General features: G+C 43.2%; 2 protein-coding genes and 1 long non-coding RNA gene across 3 annotated transcripts; 2 read left to right on the top strand and 1 right to left on the bottom strand.

Annotated features, from left to right (window-relative positions):
* Positions 1–373: 373 nt before the first annotated feature.
* On the top strand, positions 374–3,322 carry fkrp (fukutin related protein). The gene is made up of 2 exons (XM_088381442.1): positions 374–736; positions 1,186–3,322. The coding sequence occupies exon 2, from the start codon at positions 1,285–1,287 to the stop codon at positions 2,881–2,883; it is 1,599 nt and encodes a 532-aa protein (XP_088237568.1). The 5' UTR covers positions 374–736; positions 1,186–1,284; the 3' UTR covers positions 2,884–3,322.
* A 62-nt stretch (positions 3,323–3,384) lies between these two features.
* slc1a5 (solute carrier family 1 member 5) lies at positions 3,385–8,915 on the bottom strand. The gene is made up of 8 exons (XM_088381443.1): positions 8,243–8,915; positions 6,449–6,491; positions 6,299–6,358; positions 6,061–6,227; positions 5,735–5,968; positions 5,219–5,413; positions 5,004–5,138; positions 3,385–4,787 (listed from the first exon to the last, which is right to left on the bottom strand). Exons 1-8 carry the CDS (start codon positions 8,755–8,757, stop codon positions 4,565–4,567), a joined length of 1,572 nt encoding a protein of 523 aa, XP_088237569.1. The 5' UTR covers positions 8,758–8,915; the 3' UTR covers positions 3,385–4,564.
* LOC148395765 (uncharacterized) lies at positions 4,971–8,267 on the top strand. Its single transcript, XR_015859532.1, has 2 exons — positions 4,971–5,435; positions 5,705–8,267. It is a non-coding gene; the product is annotated as an uncharacterized LOC148395765 (long non-coding RNA).
* Positions 8,916–14,250: the final 5,335 nt, after the last annotated feature.

The raw sequence follows: 14,250 nt of genomic DNA, 5'->3' as shown, positions 1-14,250 counted from the left end.
ATTTTGATAATCCGTAATTTGTTTCCTCCTCCTTGTATTTGCTACTGGAAATACCCAACTGTAAATGTCAAATAAAGAGCCATGTTTTCTGTAATAAACATCGAATGCGTCGCCAGGGGAGATCGTTTCCTGCCATTTTGTGAGCAGGGAATGTTTTGTGGCTAATGAAGTTAGCACTAATAACACATTTTCCCTGGTTTTACGGCGATGTGCTTTTACTAATCCAGTGTCAACTTCTAATGTATTTAGGATAAAAAAAAGTCGCCCTAGCACGATTAGCTCACTTTACCGTAAATGCTAATTTGAGTGGTGTATTTGATTTCGGTCTGAACTTTTATTTTGAATTACACAAACCGGAAGCAATGACGTTGTCAGCGTGTAGCGGTACTGACGCTCGAAAGCTAACCCGTTAGCTAAAGGCTATTGGACAGCTGTCCAGTCTGTTCCCCGTTCACCTATGTAGCCCTACGCACTGATGTTACTACGTTTAGCTATGCACCGAGATGTTATAAACGTTTAGCTATGCACTGTGCAGTATGTATTAGTCTAAAATGTAATTTAAGTGGCATACTCGTTCCTGCCAGGTAAGCTCAAAAGAGCGAAGTTGCCAGAGGTGGGAGCCAGCCGGAGGACCAAATCAGTGCTCATGTGAAGCTTATTGAAAGTCACGATGAAACGCCTATCGGCGTTCTGCAAATTATTGCAAAGAAGAAATAATGACCTCATTCAACTGTTGGTGAGTAACTTGTGATTGTGAAAAAAAAATAATTTCATCAAACCCAGGTGCTGCATTGGGTGGAATTATTATTATTATATGAAAATTAGAAGCAGTACTGATTATATAACAGATATCATCTGGCAAGTGAAGTGAATTTATAACCATATATTATTATAATAAAGCAAACTGATGCTGTCGAGCAGAAACTTCAAATGTCCAAAACCATGACTTTCCAATGAACCAAAATCAAGTCATGTTTGTTGAGCCATTAACATTGCATCACATAGATCAAGCTAACTATTTAGCTTGGTCAGTAAATTCGAAAGAAAAACCGTCGTGAGGATAAGCGGTCTGCAAGATGAATGAATGAATGAATGATGAAAAAAATCCTGGCTCCATCGAAGCTGCAACAGCTATGAGACCAGGAACAGAAAAAACAGAATACATGCGTTTCCTCTGTGTTACAGCTTGGACTAAACGTCCGGTCCTCTGACACCAATGGGGACCTCAAGGTTTGAATTCTTCATTCAAACAATACCGGAGACTTACTTGGTCCTCTCGTAGCCATGCGGATCACTTTATGCCAAGGCGTGTTAACCGGGGCCATCATCCTCAACCTCCTCATCCTTTACTACGTGTCTCGGGCTCAGCAGCAAATGATGGAGAAGAGGAAGGAACACGGCAGGGCCACCAGGAGGGCTGCCTTACCTGGCTCTGCTCTGGAGGGAGGCATAGGATTCATTGGGCCTGGAGGTGAGCCCAGAATGGCAGGCGTGTCAAATAATAATAATCGTAGCCCACGCGTGACTGTGCTTCTCCGCGAGTTTGAAAACTTTGAGAATTACGTCGGGGATGTCGCCAATTCCTTCCTGAGACAAAGACCCGAGCTCCCCTTTCTGGTTGTGGCCGACACACCACCGTACCCGCCTCTGGATCTTCCAGATGGCTCTCGCCTCCTGCTGCTATCACCGAGCCCGGACCAGCCACCGCAAGCGCACAGGCCCGAGTTTCACGTCCAGACGGAGTTTGCGCTTCTCGTACCGGACGGTGTGGAATTGGAGCCGTCTCGAGCTATCGATAGGCTGATTAAGGAGCTGGAAGGCGAGGGTGGCGGTCCGGTAAGGCTGGTGGCTTCACCCGTTTTGGCTCGATCCGCTGTACAGTGTCTCCATCTGAGGGTGAACCTCCGCGAGTGGACCGCTACTTACTCAACGGCTGCGTCCGGGAGTAGCGGCAGCGTATGCACGGCCTTGCACGGCGACGCCGTGGTGCTCATCCGCACGGAGGATCTATTTAATCTTTCGGTGCCGCTCGGCCGGCCCTTGTTCTCCTCGCTCTTCATCCAGACCACGCTGAGGGGCTGGAAGGTGAAGCTGTTAGAGAGCCCTTGTTTCTCAGCCAACCACCGACCCCTCTTCAGCTCGGCTCACAACCAGTGGAAGGCGGACACTCGCTTGAAGGAGGCCACGGGGAAGCTGATGAGGAGCTTCGGTTTGAAGCGTCTCCTGCTGCCAGAGGGGAAGGAGCAGTGGCACGGCTGCAGCAAGGAGACGGCCCGCTGCTTCGGCACGGTGCAGGATGACACGCCGGACTACCTCTATCTGGATCGCTGGACGCCTCCGTGTTGTTTGCGTGCACTTAGAGAAACCACCAAATACGTCATTAACATCCTGGAGAGCTCCGGGGTGCGCTACTGGCTGGAAGGCGGCACTCTGTTGGGCGCCGCCCGTCACCAGGACATCATCCCGTGGGATTACGACGTCGATTTGGGAATCTACCTGGAGGACGTGCCCAACTGCGATCACTTGAAGAATCTGGACTCCGGCTCACTGGTGGACGCCAATGGCTACGTGTGGGAACGCGCGGTGGAGGGCGACTTCTACAGGGTGCAGTACAGCGAGGCCAACCACCTGCACGTGGACCTGTGGCCCTTCTACCCCCGCAACGGCGTCATGACCAAAGACACGTGGACGGAGCACAAGCAGGACATGGAGTTCCCCGAACATTTCCTGCAGCCGCTCGTGCCCATGCCCTTTGCTGGCATCAACGCCTACGGTCCGAACAACCATCGCGCCTTCTTGGAGCTCAAGTTCGGAGAAGGGGTTGTCGAGAACCCTCAGTACCCCAACCCTGCCAAGAAAAGATTAGACCGGGCCAAATTATGAGGACACCTCAAGTTTGGACTTTGAGTGACTCTGTGTTCATCTAATTTAATGCTGAATGTTGTGAACAAACTAACAACACTCTGATCTGTCATGTTTACAGATCAAAAAAATGGTTTCCAATACAATGTGTTCTTAATGTGTCTGTTGTACAATAATGTAAAACAACTGTGTACATTTTCACTGTTGATTTGATGACTGTACATTCATGTGAGGGTAAATATATGTTTTGTGGATTCATCTTGCCCCCATTGCCTTGGTTTACAACTTTGCATTGATTTTGTTGCACACTTGAAAGTATGTTATAATATTGTTGTTTACATGGGATGAATTGTTGTTGTTGTTGTGACTTTGGAGAGCTTATAAGGAGCATAAGCACACTACTAAAGTTGTTGTGAGAACCCTTGCCTTGAATAAATCATCTTGCTCTACTGTAGAACAATAGTTAAACTTGCTCTTGAACACTAGGTGGCGCAATCTCTCTATAATGGTATCTTTTCAAGATTCAAGATTCAAGAGTTTTTTATTCGCCATGTTGGAGCGTACCAAACAAGGAATTTGACTTTGGTAAATCACAGCCTCTGTTCAACATTTAGGTGACTAACAACAACACTCAGGACATGTGAAAAACGAAAGATATTCTCAAACATCCCCTGATTAAACTTATCTTAAGCTCCCAAGAGTTTCCACCTGATATCAAAAGTACAGTATGTACTATACTGTATAACAGTTGGTATATTTTGTCACTGGGCAAGTAGCACATGTCATGCTATGGAGAGAACGTCCTAATTCTATTAAGTAGCCTTACACCTGTCCATGCAGCACACTGTATATATTTGATCCCATTCCTATCATTGCCCAATGTATCAACAGCAGTGCTTGGATACATTTACCACAGTGGTGAATTTAGCTAGTATCTCAAAACTCAGATACAACAACCCTGTAAAAACACCACCATTAAATCCTAAAAACAAATGTATTGCTTCAAACTGAGATGACTTAATTGAAACCACCCCTTCCCCTTGTGCAGACATATCAAAATATAAAACACAACTTGACAGAATTGCATAGTATGTAGCCAGCAACCAAAGTCATTCATCCCAACCTTGTACCAGCATAAAGATAAAATGGGGGGGGTTACTGAAACAGGCTAAGAAATTCAAAACAATCCCTCCAAAGGGACTGATATTCCCAATATGAGGAACATAGAAAGTCTATATTATAGACTAAGTAACCCATACAATACCAACATTGTAAATAAAACATTTGGAATAGTTTCCAAAACCAACAGAGAGGGCTAAAGATGATAGTAGGATTTTGGAAAAAAAAAAAAAAATCAGTTTCCCAATAGTCATTTGTCATTAACTTATTTTCTAGCGTCAATTAAATATTTGCACAGGGTCAGTGACGTGACAGTAAAGACGATTAGGTGTAAATTGCAACAAAAGTACCTGCTATAAATTATTTTTTGGGACATAGCTCATAGAAAATCATTGATCTTCTACATTCACATAACCCCATGGAGCGTACTTGGGGGAGATGGATTGTCCAAATGTCACCATATATATTCTTACATTTGTCAAATGTCGTACTGAAGCAAGTACATCTTCGTTTCACAATCGAGGGCAAGGTCCGTAATGTCTTGGAGTTTCCACGGTAGTGTTTCACGACGTCCACGCCACGGCTACATGACAAAGTCACTATCCCGGTGTGGATTTTTGTTGTCCCTGTGTTCCATACCTTTCATCTCAATGAGCGGCGAGTGCTCAGGGGCAGGAGGCGTGATGGGGTTGGCCTCGCTTGCCTGCGCTGCTTCCTCTCGTTTGGCCGTGCGGTCTACGAAAAACTGCAGGAGTCCTGCTCCAAACGCGTCGCCCTCCACGTTCAGTACTGTGCATGTGCGGTCACTAAAAAAAAAATGTTGTTTTGTGTAAGCCTAACTTAGATTTTTAAAATGCCTAATAATAATTCAATTAACCCATCCACGGAAAATAAAATAAATAATATAATCATCATTTATAATGTCTAAAATTGCAATTTTAGAGTCCGCTAGATGTCTGAGTGGAAAATGTGCAAAAGAAGTACAAGTAGTGACACTGGTGCTATCAGTGTTGTGTACTCACACGAGCCAATCGACAGCCAGGATCAGGGAGATATCATTGGTGGGCAAACTGACTGCCTCCAGGATGATAGCGAGAGTCAACACCCCGCCAGCGGGTATTCCTGCTGCGCCGACACTAGACGCTGTGGCAGTCACGCTAGTCGGACGGCAGAAGAACAAAGACGTCAGTAATGCAAAGACAATTCAAACACACTGCAAATGTGGTGAGATACCTACAGGATGGTAATGACTTGGATGAAGTTGAGGGAATAGTTGTTGAGCTGAGCAATGAAAACAGCAGCCACGCACTGAAAGCAAGCGGCTCCGTCCATGTTGACAGTGGCGCCGATGGGGAGGATGAAGCGGCTGATTTGCTTGGAAACGCCGTTATTTTCTTCCACGCATTTCATCATCAGTGGGAGCGTGGCGGAGCTACCGAGGAAATTACACCCAGGTGGTGAGATTAACATGAAGTCATTGCTGATGTAAACAAAAAAATCCCTGGTCTGGTTTACTGGTTCAGTTTTCAACCCGTTTCCTATCAGGAGTGGCGTTCCACAAGGTTCTATCCTAGCACCCCATCTGTTCATTAGCTTATTTTGATTCAGCAATATTTGACATATTGGATTTGACTTGAGGTCAAAGGCAGACTACTGTATGAATTTATCGAATTTGAAGAACGACACTACCGGGTACTTCTCTAATATGTTATCCATTACACAGGACACATCACTGCTTGAATGAGTTCATTACCTGGAGGCTGTTCCAAAGGCTGTGGCCAGAGCTGTAAAAATTCCCCACAAGAAGGTGTACGGGTTCTTCCTTGTGATGGCAAAGTAGATGGCAGGCAGCACTAGCAAGCCGTGGATAGCGTGCCCAACAACGCAGCACGCAATGTACTTTCCCAGGCTGGCAAAGAGCGTGCCGACATCTTCCATCTCAACAATCTTGCCAGCAACGAGGAACATGATACCAAAAGGTGCATACCTGAGGAGATAGGAGGAAATTGACAATGGTAATTTTTTTAAATTGCACAGCTCTTATCCAAGCTAATAGAGCCATGCTAAGCCTCAGCTTACCACATGATCCACGAGACCAGCACCATGGTAGCTTCATTGAAGGAGTTGAAGAACTTAATCAAGATTTCGCCTTCCTCCCCCAACTTCCTCAAAGCCACACCGAACACGATGGCAAACACCACCAGACCCAAAATATTCATCCCATCCTGGTCCGTTCCAAAGGGAACCTACACATATATATGACGGTCAGGACACAGTCAAAGAACCAACCTAAAAGCAATTTATTGGGCGCAATCACCTTCTCCACCGTTATGTTACGGGTTCCATTTGCGCTAACCAACTTGTAGCTCGTTGCGTACTGCAAAAGAGAGAGAGTTTGCTTTGTCAACTTGAGAAACATTTCCCATGTTCATTAAAATTTTATACGAATGCGGGATGCGGCACTTACCGACTGGAAGGCAGCAGACACCAAGTTGGAGGGAAAGATGTTTCTGTTGCAAAAAAAAAGGAAAATCAACAACATGGCATTCCTGAGCATCACGCGATCTAAATGAACATCAGATGAATTCCTGTTTGTGATTTATTCAAAAGGACAGCACAAGTGATTCAATTTGGCTTGGCAGAGTCGCGTCACAAGTCAAGCATTTCCCCATTATACAACTTTTCCCCATTATACAACTTAATAGCAAAGAACTAAATCAGCTTTGATTAAAAACATGAGCGCATTGAATCAAACCGAATTGAATCATTCCAATAAAACGTACCATCTTTAAATCATATCGCAACACACGTATTGAATCGTCTTTACTGGAGCGACGCGGACCCCGCATATTCAAATTGAAGACAATCACCATGTGGACAGTACAGAAATGTTAATGATAGATTCGGAATGTTTTGACCGCAGTATATCGAACATGTGCAGGTGTCCCAGGAGGTTTAGTGGCTTGTGAGCGACCAGATTGCATATATTGCCTACGGGGAGAATACAAAAGCATGTCAACATCTCCAGTTAATTAAGTACCTGTTGCTAGGTAGAATAACGGCGAGTGTTTTGACGGTTTGATCCATTTTAGAGAGGGAAACCCAAACTAAAGTAGAATGGTTAACAAGGATGTGTCGCCGCTGCGAAATAAAAATGTGTTAGGTGACCCCCAGGCACCTTTTACACATGGTTACCATGCTCCCACATGAGGTCTTTTGTCAAGAGACAGCAGGACACCAACTGAGAGGGCTCGCTATAATAAGAGACACGGCTTTGACATGCTGTGACATTATCATAATGGCTCGGTGTGTACTATATGCGCTGCTTGATTGGAACAATGTCTTCATTTGCATCACAAATGACGAAACTATTGTTATTCTCAGCAAGTATCAAGTGGTATGCAAGAGAGGAACGTCAATCATCTGAGGAGATTAAAGGGCCGTTTAACGGAAGCATTTTCTTTGCAATTGGCTCTATGCAGCCCGACTCGTCGGTATTCTGAATATTGCATTTTTTGGAATATGAATCAAAAGGCAGAACGTTTTTCGCCATCTCAAGGGGCGGTGTCGACTGAAAATGACATCACAGTTACTCAGTGATGTCATTTCCAATCAAGTATTAAAATGGCTGCCCCTGAAATGGATTAAAAAAAATGGACTTTTGCCACTTAAGTCATATTTTGCAAACACAATATTACTACATATTATATTATATTGTAAATCAAATTTAGGACTTGACTTCCACTTGAAGATTATCAAGCTTTGTGTTTCACAATCAGCAATAGTTCTACTTTTTATACCTGTATGGCATTTAGAAATGTTTGTTCAACCATTGCTTGTATAGCAAATACTGTTAATTAATGTTTTATGATAAATTAATTCACGTCACATTAGATTATTTCCAATGGGAAAAACTGTGACGACATGAATGATGTCACATCCTTCGCATTCATAAGTGCGGCAAATGAGCCACTTCCTGCGGCGGTCCCTATATGTAATATCATCACATGCTTCTAAACTAATGAGTTTTGTCAATTAATTAAAAGAACAAAATAAGTGGAAAATGTGCGTGAGAACTGCTGAGTGTGATAGGCCAGGGGACCCCAGGAGGTTAATTTAGCCAAGCAACGTGAGCTGACGCAACTACACATGTTCATTGCAGCGTTCAACGGTGCCATGTGATTCACGTGGACGAGCCCCGAAGAACCCCAACTTGGTCATGGAAACAACAGGGGGGCCCCCGTTCGAGGGTTTCACTCACCTGATTAAATCTAAAAAAGAGTCGATGACTTCTTTGGGTTCAGGCACGTGGTCATCCATGCCGGCGATTTTAGGTTTGGTCAAAGTCACGGAGCCCGGCTTAATGATGAAAGCCATCACCACGCCGATGGCCGAGGAGATCAAAGTGGTTACCAGGAAGAAGAGCATCGCCCAGCCGCCCAGCTTGCCCAGGGCTTTAGGGTCGATGCTGGCCGCCCCGGAAACCAGACTGCAGACTACCAAAGGGATGATGATCATCTTGAGCAGCCGGATGAGCAGCTCGCCGGGGAAGCCGATGTAGATGACTTGGGTACGGGAGAGCTCCGCGTTACGCACGCCGAGCCCGATGAAGACGCCGATGATTACGCCCGCCACGGTCATAATCACCAGGAGGTTGGCCATGACTATCCGCTTCACACGCTGGGAGAGAGGCTCAGCCTCGCCGCGAGACGTGCCGTTGCGAAGCGGGTCCTCGCCGCCGTTGTGCGTTTTGACGTCTTCCAACTTGTCGTCCATAGTTGTACCGTGTTAAAGTTGCCCCGGGAAAAAGTTGGAACTTTAAAATGAGACTGCGATTTGTGAGGTAGATACGACCGACCGACCGACCGGCAAGGCAAAGCACGGCACGCTTCTGTCTCTCCCTCCGTCTTTCAAGTAGAGACACAGATAGTGCGAGTACGTAGCTGGAAAGTGTGACGTCACGCGTGAGGGATTCCTTCTAAAGCAGGACAGAGAAAATCCATTGAAATGCATAGGAGGGAATAATTGTTTTAAAAAAAAAAAAAAAAAAACTTGATAAACGGGGACTAAAAAAAGTAGAGCATGTACAGAAAGAAATACATTGGTCTTTGTGGGATTTTGATGAAATTCCTGGCAGATATTGCATCATACAAGTTAAATACAACTGAACTGTATTTGGATAGTGACTATTTCAAGTACCATTCTATTATTTTAGAATAAAATAGAGGAAACGTGTCAGTTTACCACATTTTAAAAAATGAACTACTTTTTGTTCTTTAAAGATTGTGTACCCTACACCCCGCGAGTGTTTGTCATCATCCCCGCTTACAATTGTATTCAAAAGGGCTCTTAGCAGTTTATTTGTTCTCCGCTAGGGTCAGTGCCACTCAATTATTCCGTTATCCCCTCCCAGGAAGAAGGAAATATTTCACACCCACCAAACCTGAGGTCACATGCCCCCCCCTAGCATCGCACTGCTCCCTCTCAGGGGGGCTTAGCCCACTGTTTGAAAAGCACTGGCTTAAAGAATTCTATGACTATCGTGCTAAAATCAAAGGGTGATGGAATGTGGACTCATAATATCAACGTCTGTAGTATAAGCAATCATGGGGGCCATTACTGAGAAGTGTTTTTCTAGCTGCAGCGTGACAAAAGTCACAAGATGCACCAATTCTGTTTAGTAAAGGCCAGTGGTGTCACTTCCAGGGTGATTAAACGCTGTCCTCAAATAGACTTTTCCCTTTTGTCATCATGACAAATCGAGTATTTTGACAAAAAAAAACATAACTAGGAGTGTGAAGAAACAGCTTGAAGCCTTGTTTTTAATGATTTCTCGACTCGCAAGCAAACTGCTGCTTGTTGTGAAGTCATTATACCATGCGCGTATCTCAAATGATCACTCACGAGTCAAAGCAAAAAAAATAACAGCTCGGATTTTTGAAAACACAGATTGGGTCACTTGGATTCAAAGGACTACTGTACAAGCAATTAAAAAGTCAAGACAGCATCATAGACAACCGCAACAAATTTGACTAGCACATTATTTACATGAGCCCGGCCGGTGTTTTGGTTCTTTTTAGCAGGTGTCAACGTGGGTGTTTGTTATAGAAAAAAAAAAAATGCTAGGCTGCTCTCTGCACTTATCTTGTTTCAAACTGGTTCTTTGTTCACTTGAATAATATGAATGATCACTGTGACGGTTCAAATTGAAAAGAACAAACGCGGCAGCACATTAACATTGTGACCGTGTCATTTGTTATTCAGATTATTAAACGGCTGGCGCGGGACTGTTTACAAAAGCTGACAGGTTGGTCGTGAAACCAGCAAAAGTAGGACATGCCTAGAAAAAAACATGGGAGGACCAAAAATTCTGCTGTCTCAGGTGTCACGAGCAGAGACAAACAAGGGAGGGCTCTAAGGTGGAGACAGGAAGAAAACGGATCTATCCTAATTTTCATGTAACTCAATTCCTGTTATTTGGTCTTGATAAGCAGCGTAGTCAATGCAGGCCCTTCATGACTGCCTGTTATCTATGCTGTCCAGAAACCACATTGAAGTTGGGAAAAAAAAATGTTCTGAAGACTGCTTATTACCGGGGAAAGAATGTGCTTAGTCATGATGAAAACTTCAGTCATCAAAGTTGGTAGTTTTTTTTTTATAGTTAGCCAATGGCCATCGTTTGATATAAAAAAAAGTAATATCAGCGTATATGGATCAGCGTAAGATTCTTATGTTTATAAAATATGGCCAATTCATAATTCAAAAAGCCACACCAGTCAGACAACAAACATGAAATTACCTGACAAAACCGGAATTACAAGCCAGAAACGTCTTGAGAGGATGCCTTTTTAATGTTTTGTCAAGTCATGTCTGCTCTCTGTTTATACATGCAAAAATAAAATACAAAACAAAACAAAACTGTTGTTGTACGGTTGAATTTGTGCAATCTGAAGATTTAGTATTCTGGAAGAAAATGTGGAATGTTTTACTTTCCCGATCAGAATGTATATGCTTCCGCTATGAGAAAAGATGTTTTTTTTTTTTTTTTTTTAAAAAGTAGTACAAAAAAGTTACTGTATTTCAATCACTATACCCTTTTTTTAAATAGTTATCCGATTAATCTAAAATTTATTCTACCAAATATCGGAATCAGCATCGACCTGGAAAAATTCATACCGGTCGGGCCCTAATGTTTAGTGTCGATAAGCAAACACCGTACAAGGAATTTAAAGTACACCATGTGTTTGCCATCTGGGTTTTTTTCACAGCTCTCCTCTTAGTTTGTTTTGCTCAAGGACCCTTGGTGAGTGTTCTCTGCTTATTAGTAACATATTTTCAATGCGCCTGCCAAGTCTAACTCTGTTTCTTGTTAATTCTGGTGGAAAACAAACAGAATTCCATTGAAGACGTTGTTCTTCTCTATTGAATGTCAAATGAGGCCTTTGTAAAGGAATATGACCTTACGTTCAATTTATCTGGTGACAATGGCATACGTGCACACACAGTGTGTTTGTATAGCAATACAGTTAGAGGTCACTACTGTCTGTTGAGTCAGGGCTGGCCAAAACACACCCTGTCACATGACACCGGATCCTAGCAACCGTCCGTCTGAGCCTATATTAGGTATTGTGTACCATTAAAATCCACTCTGTTGTTACTTTGCAGTCGCAGAAAGCGCTGAGTGATGTGGCTAGAATAATGATTATGGCGGAGGTCAATCAATAAAGGACAGCACACTGGCTGATTTGCCCTTTAAGCACAAGCTAATATTAGCATATATCTTGTATTTATCCCTGTGATTCATTCCTATGTGTCATAACGTCCTTCCTCTTGCGCATGTAACCATGTTCCTGACATGTTTTGATTGGTTTATATGCTATTATTTGAATGTGTTTGGGTGGTTGCACCAAATATGGCAAAACTGTAATTATGGCCAAAAACGTTCAACTTTGCTTTCATTGGACCACAACAAAGTCTTGTTGAAATCCAAAAGATGAATAAAATAGAATGGAATAGCTCTTGTAGCGCCTGTGGGATTTAGAATCAATTTGGGGGAATTTGTTTTACATTTATTTTGATGACATAACTAAGTCATTGTTATTAATTTTTAATATTAGCCGTACAAGCCTTTATGAGCCTAGCGTTTGAAATAGACCATTTTATTCATCTGAATGATCCTGTCGAGTGATTCTAACAAACGTCCGTTTCCCGAAACGTAGCGAGACGGTTTTGGCAACACCGACAAGAAGTTTAGTGGGACAGCGGAGGGCAGAAAGGACACGCAAATACAGAAGAGTCTCTTTCCTGCAGGCCACATGGAGCCAGTAGAAAACCGCAGAGTGCTGATTTGTTGAGAAAACACACACCCTTCTTGCCACGCCTCATTTTCCAGTTCGGGCTTCTTGCTCTGCTGTTATACGAGCTGCCTTGACTGGCTCCCTTTTACGCTCTGAATCGCTCGCTCTCACTGACTGGTCATCTGTGTGTGTGTGTGGGAGAGAACATGTAGAACAAAATGAGCACTGAGGTAACAAAGTAATAATACGTTTGTTCCTGTTCTTAGGCAAAAATGTTCAAATATTTTTCTGATGACATTTTACTTTTACTCCCTCCATAGCATCTGTACTTTGAACTCTTTATTCGTGCAAATATATCTAATCTAATATACAAGTAAGGTGTGTTCCATTTTACAACATTACCCCAAACAATGAGAATGTTGCGTTTTCCTAGCACAAAGGTTTCCTTTCATTTTAATCCAAGGATACATTTCTAGAGTTTTCTTAAAAAAAAAAGTAAACAGTTACAAGACTTTCATGTGGTAGAGGCATGTTATCCAAAGAATGCTTTAATGATTTGGGATGTGGAACACGCAAGTTCTTGCTACATACTTTAAGTCAGGGGCCTGTAGAGGGTAACGGGAAAAACTCGTATGACATAGGAGCAGTCTTGAATACACACACACCAATGTGCTCAAAATTGACTTAGGCATTCTAAATTCCATGCACAAATCCTAACTAAGAAATAGGCTGCACTGAAAATTAAATTGAGAGAATTAAAAATGAGCCACTCTTAAAGAGATCACATGCTGCAGTATTCATGATGGTGTATAATAAGCACGTGCTACAGCGTGCATTGTCACGGGGCATCACAAGCGAGACACTTTTGATCACCTCCAGTGTGCCTCACATCACATGCTGCCTTTCATACGACCTTACCTCAGCAAAGAGCAGTTTAATTCGATTTTATTTTTGATCCACCAAACAAGCAACCTTTTTTTTTCCTTCCCACACTGAATCCATAATGTAAAATCTCTTCATTTTCCCAGACATGCTTCATTTCACCTGACAATTTCCGTCCTCATCATTTGACTTTGGCGATATTGCTAACCATCCTTCCTGGTTGGGAAGCACTATTAAGGGATTACTATTGCGTAAAATCAGTTCCAAAAGCTATTTAGTAGTAGTCTCGTCTCGCAATATTGAAATGGGCTATGGATTCCACCTTCTCACCCTCCCCCTGCTTCATTCCCTCGCACTGTGGATTCATGGACGCCTAATCCCCTTTAGAAATAATTCATGCCAACCATTTGTTGCAATAGCGGAGATGGATTGCAGTGCCGCCATGTTAATGTCCTGCTGACACACTTGACCGATGTAATGTGACGAGCTGCCGTGACGGTGCTGGCCACTGAGAAGAACAACAAATGGAAAATAAGTCCACTACTAGCGTGCTACTACTTCTGCATGATCCTCTTCATCTGAACCAAATCCTATCTGCCCTAATCCTCCTCTTCGTCCTCTTCTTCCACTCCAGGCGAGGCTTTGACTCTGTAGACTTCCACTTAATTCCAACATTAGCTCTGATTTAGTTGTATTTTTAAAAAAGAGATTCCTGTGAGAAACAATGGCAGACAGAGTAGAGCGGTCAGATTATCTCAACCTGTTGGATGTGCTCGTGGGATAGATGTTCAGACACAAGTCCGGTGAGAACTATCATCGTGAGCAGCTCCCCTGGAATGTTTCGACATACGTTGATCTGTAAAGCTTGCCTAGCCGAGCATCCTTAATGGAGGCGGCGAACCGACAAGCAGACGTGATGCATTTTGGTTTTATTAGCCCGTTACTTTGCTCTCATTTAGACTAATTCAAAGCACTGAAGAGAACAGATAAAAGAGAAATAGCCACAAATGTATGATGATGTACTTAACTTTAAAAGTAATTTTGTAAATGAGCTGGTATTGTTAGCGTACGTAGCTATCACAGAATTATT

The sequence above is a fragment of the Syngnathus floridae genome, chromosome 7 (assembly GCF_059516105.1).
Source record: "Syngnathus floridae isolate MCC-2025c chromosome 7, RoL_Sflo_1.0, whole genome shotgun sequence".
Classification (NCBI taxonomy): domain Eukaryota; kingdom Metazoa; phylum Chordata; class Actinopteri; order Syngnathiformes; family Syngnathidae; genus Syngnathus; species Syngnathus floridae.
Note: the sequence above shows the minus strand (reverse complement) of the source record. Positions and strands in the feature narration are given on the sequence as shown.

What these genes read in the sequence shown, in the direction of transcription:
- slc1a5 (XM_088381443.1), bottom strand. Translation starts at nt 8,757, where the DNA reads ATGGACGACAAGTTGGAAGACGTCAAAACGCACAACGGCGGCGAGGAC. An exon ending in TCTTTTTTAGATTTAATCAG is followed by an intron (nt 6,492 to 8,242) that starts GTGAGTGAAACC and finishes TTTTTGCAACAG; the next exon opens with AAACATCTTTCCCTCCAACT. An exon ending in GTAACATAACGGTGGAGAAG is followed by an intron (nt 6,228 to 6,298) that starts GTGATTGCGCCC and finishes ATATATGTGTAG; the next exon opens with GTTCCCTTTGGAACGGACCA.
- fkrp (XM_088381442.1), top strand. Translation starts at nt 1,285, where the DNA reads ATGCGGATCACTTTATGCCAAGGCGTGTTAACCGGGGCCATCATCCTC.